The following is a 6,963-nucleotide window of genomic DNA, read 5'->3' on the forward strand; positions in this document are numbered from 1 at the left end:
AGTTTCCTTGGCCGACCACAGATCTCTACGGCCCGTTTCTTTGTTCTTCTTCAAAATAGCTTGAAACCCGAGTCTGCTTTGAAATCTTTGTCTGGGAGAGACATTGCTGATGCAGTGGAACTACCTTGTGTTTTACTGTGAAATATTTCTGATGTAGAAAGAAAGAAGGGCCTTTATTTGTCCCATGTACATAACAGCACAGTGAAATTCTTTTCTTTGAATCGCATATACCATTGATTTTTTTTTTTCTTTTTGGTTTAGTCTTTTTAATGTTTATAAAGAAAGCTGGGGTCAGAGCGCAGGGTCAGAGCGCAAAGGTCAGCCATGATACAGCATCCCTAAAGCACATGGGGTTAAGGGTCTTGCTCAAGGGCCCAAGAGTGACATCTTGGCAATGTCGAGGCTTAAACCCCCGACCCTCTGATCAGTAATCCAGAGACTATTTTTTTAGGTCTATCTTGCTCAGTCATTTGTGACATGAAACAACCTCTTGCAATACCTCACCTTGGTATCCTTAGTATTGTCACCCGCCTCCCACACAGCCGTTTGTTTTACTTATCAACCACCATATGAAACTGATGATCATTAGCACCTTCCTGGTATCATTGCTTAATCATACACCTGACTCTGATCCTACAAAATTTGTGTTACAAAGTGTGCACGAGTAAAAACTCAAAGCCAAATGGTGGTCACACTAAACCTGGTGCTCCCTATGCATTCGCTAAACTCGCCATGCGTGCACGTGACCGCTTTTCAACACGCCTCGCTCCTGTGCCTGTATGATGTTTGTAGGGTAATAGCACATGCAGTTTAAGAGAAGTCATTGTAGAGACGTGCCGAACAGCGCCGACTCAACCCTCACGGAAGTAAGCGCAGTAATTAAAGCGTTAGCTCACGGAGCCGAGCCCAGTAATAACAGTTTGCGATCGTCAAGGTGATAATTAGCGTCCTGTTTTAGGCTAGAGTAGAGCAGCGCTCTGTAATCGCAATACGCCAGGCCTCTTCGGCTCTCCCTTAGTGCGGGCACCGAGACAGCCACGGCATCCCGCCAACTCCGTTACCATGGATACACTGGACTCCGGTTTAACGGGGAAAAATACAGGCTTGATGTTACAGTAAGTACTGAACATTAAAGGTTGAAGCAGTTGCTTTGTTGTTATGAGACTGAATTAGAAAAACTAAATACACCTCTGACAAAGATAAATATATATATATATATATATATATATATATATATATATATATATATATATATATATATATACATATATATACACACACACACACACACACAAACAAAATACATAAACACAATGCCGCAATGTTACTGCTAAATGTTTTCTTTTTTTCCTTCCCTTTTTAAAAAAATATTTGTTACTTTTTTTTTTTTTTTTTTTTTTTTTAAATCACTATGCATTGAACGGAGTGAGTCTTCAGTTTGAGAGGTTGATCTCTGTGTTGCAAAACAGGGAATAAAACATGTTGGAACATGCAGTTATTGGAAAACATTCAGCACTGTGTCAGGGCATACACATCTGTGGCCAAAGTGAGATTTCAACTGTATTACATTTCATCGTAAATTATTATTAACATAATCATCGACTTGCCAAAGAGGACACTCTTACACAATCTAACAGATAGATTTTTATTATCAGGAGAAAATTCCCCCAAATGTCCATCCTGTCAGAACTCAATGACCATTAAACATATTTTGCTGGACTGTAATACTTTTACCCATTTTGAGAAACTTGTTTTATTCTGTTGATTCTTTTGAAAAGGTTTTTAATCTGGTTATTTCTAACCATATTATTTAGCTTTATATTTGTATACATAACTCTAAATGTTCATCATGAATCTGGCATGACTTAAAAAAAGTGACTTTGTGGCATCGTGTCCTTTTTACCAAAGGTTCTATATAAGACGTTGTGGGAACGTCTAAAAGTGAGAGATACAACAAGGTGTACGTTATATATAAATGCTCTGAATGTTTTATTTTGGTCTTGAAGTCAGAAGTAAATTTATTTTCTCATTAAGTCTCATCATAAACATCAGGACATGCTTTCATTATTTAATTCATTCATAATTCTTTTATTAATTTCTTAATGTAGCTCGATAGTAGCGAACCTCTTTTATGATTTAGAAATTATTTCGCTAATATGTTTTTTTTTTTTTTTTTTTTTTTTTTATATAATGTTACCATACGATTAATCTCAAGTCTCAATATATCCGGTAAATCTAAGTGAAACCCTGTCAAGTATATTCAGGTACTAATTATAAATATAATATATATCCTTTTTCCACATTTTATGTTACAGCCTTATTCCAAATCGGATTCAAATCATTATTTTCCTTAAAGTTCTACAAACAATACCCCAAACATTACAACCTAAGACATTTGTGTGAAGTCTTTGCAAATGTATTAAAACAAAAAATAAAAAATAAATAAAAGATTCACAAAATAAAGTATTCACAGCCTTTGCCATGACACAAAAAATTGAGCTCAGGTGCATCCTGTTTCCACTCATCCTCTTTCCTCATAAGTTAAGCGCTGTAAATACTTTCCAGATGCCCTGTGTGTATACATACATACACATATAGATGGATGGATGGATGGATGGATGGATGGATGGATGGATGGATGGATGGATCATGAATGAGGAAAATGAGAAAGAGAGAGAAGGCTGGATGGTATGGAGATGGTGAAGCAGGAAGTGGATAGGATTAGTAAGGAGGAAGTGAGAGCAGAGATTAAGAGGATGAAGAGTGGAAAGTCGGTTGGACCAGATGACATACCGGTAGAAGCATGGAGATGTTTAGGAGAGATGCAGTGGAGTTTTTACCCAGATTGTTTAACAGGATTTTGGAAGGTGAGAAGATGCCTGAGGAATAGAGAAGGAGTGTGCTGGTACTGATCTTTAAGAATAAGGGAGATGTGCAGACCTGCAGTATCTACTGGGAAATTAAGCTGATCAGTCACACCATGAAGTTATGGGAAAGAGTAGTGGAAGCCAGGCCAAGAGAAGAGGTGACCATCTGTGAGCAACAGTATGGTTTCATGCCGAGGAAGAGCACCACAGATGCATTATTTGCTTTGAGAATGTTGATGGAGAAGTATAGAGAAGGTCAGAAGGAGTTGCATTGTGTGTGTGTGGATGACGGACGAGGTCAGACAGGAGTCTTCATGGACGATGATGTTTGCGGATGATAATGTGATTTGTGGTGAGAGTAGAGAGCAGGTGGAGAAGATCCTGGAGAGGTGGAGATATGCGCTAGAGAGAAGGGGAATGAAAGTCAGTAGGAGTAAGACAGAGTACATGTGTGTGAATGAGCGGGAGGGCAGTGAAGAGGTGCAGTTTCAGGGAGAAGAAGTGGAGAAGGTGGAGGAGTTCAGGTACCTGGGGTCAACAGTGTAAAGTGATGGAGAGTGTGTTAGAGAAGTGAAGAAAAGAGTGCAGGCAGGGTGGAGTGGGTGGAGAAGAGTGACAGGAGTGATTTGTGATAGAAGAGTATCTGTGAGAGTGAAAGGGGAAAGTTTATAGGACTGTGGTGAGACCTGAGATGTTGTATGGATTAGAGACAGTGGCATTAAGTAAAAGACAGGAGGTGGAGCTGAAGGTAGCAGAGCTGAAGATGTTGAGGTTTTCGTTGGGAGTGACGATGATGGACAGGATTAGAAACAAGTTTATTATTAGAGATTGCATGCATGTAAATGGTTTTGGGGACAGAGTGAGAGAAGCCCGACAGAGATGGTTTGGACATGTGCAGAGGAGGGACATGGGGTATATCAGTAGGAGAATGCTGAGGATGGAGACACCAGGAAGGAGGAAAAGAGGAAGGATTATAGATGTGGTGAAGGAAGAGATGCAGGTAGTTGGTTTGAAAGAGGCAGATGTAGAGGACAGTGGGGGTATGGAGACGGATGATCCGCTGTAGCGACCCCTAATGGGAGAAGCCGGAAGAAGAAGAAGAGATTCTTCATGGCACATCCTCACAAATTGGGTCAGGTTAGATGTGGAGTGTTGGTGGACAGGACAGCCATAGTTACGTTTCTGCAGAGATGTTCAATAGTGTATATATATAACATTTTTAATGTAGGACGATCATTTGCACCATGGCAGTTTAAAAGTAGCTCGCAAGCTGAAAAGTGTTAGCACCCCTCCACTAACTTATACATTGAAATTGGACAGCAATGTGCATTGTTGAATGTACTATACAAATAAAACTGTACAGAATTTTCCTGATGCTGTGAAAATGAAATCTGGTCTGTACTGTGTTTTAGAAGAGCTGAGTCGGGTTTAGTAGATATTAAAGCTCTGGTTTCTGTTTGGGAGGAAAGCCTATTGAGAAGGTCATCTCTAAGAGCTGAATCACACATAAAACGAGTAAACGAGTGTCTCTTTTTTACATTTTTTTTCCTAATATATAAACATTTGTAACCCTGAGTCTCTATTTCCAGAGGAAGGCCTGTTCGAAAGGGTTTTTTTTTTTTTCCTTCCATTACTAACAGCGATCAGGTTTACAGTCCATGGAAAAATGTCAGAAGACTGGAAACACTGCAGTACCTTTTGAATATCTTTTGTATCCTGTTCGTCTAGTGTTTCTGTTTTTTTTGTTTTTTAAGGACACCCTTTTCTTTCCGCAAGGGTGTGTCTCAAACACACACACACACACACACACACACACACACACACACGGAGTAATTTTTCAGTTCAGAGTAAGTAATTCTGTAGCTACTCTGAGGCACTCTCTATAGTAAGGAGAAGGAAAAAAATCCCTTTAAAGCTTTTTGTTTGATTTTACAGAAGCCGTTTTTTTCTGTCCTCGGCACCGGATCCCAAGGTCCCAGCGGTGCAGCGTGGGAGAGGAAATAAGAGACAGGGATTCTTTTTTTTTTTTTTTTTTTTTTTTTTGTATTGTGTTTTTTTTTGACAGAGCCCTAAACTGGTTAAGAGACCTGGGGGAAATCACTTTCCTGTCATCTCATTGGCCTTCCTGAACATCCTTTTGTCTCGTTGCCTTTCAAAGCATCAATTTTTTTGTCAAGTGTAAAGGAGACGAACTCTTGCCTGTTAAAGAGCGCATTGAGTGTCCTGCATTTTATTCATACAACTGAGCAGCTATGTGCTTAAGGGCCTTAATCAGGGGCCCACGAGTGTCAGCTTTTGCTGCGGCGGAGATTTTAACTCACGACTTTCAGTGGTTGCTTTAACCATTAAACTTCCACCGCCCACGTCTGCGTAACTTTACAGAATAAATCCTCTTAAACCTACACAATACAGTAGGTTCAGATACACTTTGACCAAAAGTTTGTGGACAGCCCAGCCCAAGATGTGCTTTTCGAACATCCTATGCCACATTCAGGCCTAATTTGCTGTCATAATAATCTCCACTCTTCTTCGAAGATGTTCTGGAGTGTGCTTGGGAAATTTCATGCTACAGCATCCACATGGCGGGAAAAATCAAGTGTCCCAATACTTTTGCCCATATAGTTCACAGTGTTTCGTTTTTTTGTTCACGTGAACACAGACGTGATCCGTGAGCTCTCTTTCTGTCCTTGTAAGCGGACTGCAGTGTGCCAGCTCAGCTCAAAGTTGGACGTGTGTGTGTGTGTGTGTGTGTGTGTGTGTGTGTGTGTGTGTGTGTGTGTGTGCTGCCGACTGTGTTTTAAACCCATAATCCTGTAATATGTTCGTCGTCTCCGTGTGCTTCTGTCAGCTCAGCGTGTTGGAGAAACTGTGTCCTTAGCCACCCTGCTGCTCGTGTAAAAACGAAACACACACACACAGACACACAGACACACACACACACACACACACACACACACACTGTTCAAAGGGACATCTTCACCTCAGACTCTACATGAGGCCGAGCCGACACACTGCAGTACAAGTACGTTCACAAGGGCAGAAATGGACTTCACACACACACTTGGCTTGTTGAATAAATGTGGCAGGTTTCCTGCTAAATGTCCCCACAAGGTCAAAACGGATCTATTACAGTCCTTGTATAGGGACGCGCACACACACTTGTTTTACTTAAATTTTATTTATTAAATTATTTGTTTAACTATATTAATTTATTTATTTATTTTCCACAGGAACTGGATCGACAGGACTACATCTACACTAAGGGGTGTGTGGGGCAGTTCGAAAAGTGGCTGCAGGACAATTTGATTGTCGTCGCTGGAATCTTTGTGGGAATCGCACTTCTACAGGTGAGAATCCATCTGCCTCTTTCTTTCTTTCTTCCTAATTTTCCTTCTCTTCCTCTGTTCTGCTTTTTCCTCCTTCTCCTCCTCATTCTCCTTTTTTTTGCTTTTTCAACCACTCTTTCTTCTCCTTTTTCCTGCTCTTCCTTTTTCTCCTCCTCTCCCTTTTAACCCTTTCTTCTGTTCCCCTTTCTACTCTTTTTCCTTCTCTTCTTTCTTCTCCTTTTCCTAATACTTTTGACCCTGATCGTGTGATGCAGACTTTGACGCAGGAAACCATTTTGTTGCACATAGTGATGATGATGAGGAGGAGGATTATGATGCTGATTAGTGAAACTGCCCTGCCCTCTGCTGGACACACCATTGTATTACACACACATATCACCATCCTAATCCTTTCGACTTGTGCCATGTGTGTTCGCAGATCTTCGGCATCTGCCTCGCCCAGAACCTGGTGAGCGACATTCAAAGCGGTCAAAGCCAACTGGTGACACTACAAAGAGCCGATTCAGCCGAGTGACCTCTGTCCATGTGTGTGTGTGTTTAAAAAAAAAAAAAAAAAAAAAGTAAAAATCTATTATTATTATTTTTGAAAACACAGCTGAGCGGAGATTCACGTCTTCGCGTTCTCATGGAGCTTTACACGCACACACTGACGTTCCGAACAAACCGCTGGGACCGTCCTCTTTTTTCTTACGAGAATGCCGGCAAGAATTAAGGAAGGAAGAGACGGAGCCTCTTTACTTTTTTTTTTC

The 6,963-nt window shown here is 40.7% G+C and overlaps 1 protein-coding gene across 1 annotated transcript in view; it reads left to right on the forward strand.

Moving 5' to 3' along the window:
• The window catches only part of tspan17 (tetraspanin 17), a 32,459-nt gene extending 25,708 nt beyond the window's left edge, over positions 1-6,751 (forward strand). The window contains 3 exon segments of the mRNA XM_046859170.1: positions 6,098-6,214; positions 6,633-6,674; positions 6,676-6,751. Coding sequence (XP_046715126.1) covers positions 6,098-6,214; positions 6,633-6,674; positions 6,676-6,699 — 183 coding nt within the window. The 3' untranslated portion in view covers positions 6,700-6,751.
• Positions 6,752-6,963: the final 212 nt, after the last annotated feature.

Source organism: Silurus meridionalis, chromosome 10 (assembly GCF_014805685.1).
Source record: "Silurus meridionalis isolate SWU-2019-XX chromosome 10, ASM1480568v1, whole genome shotgun sequence".
Lineage (NCBI taxonomy): Eukaryota > Metazoa > Chordata > Actinopteri > Siluriformes > Siluridae > Silurus > Silurus meridionalis.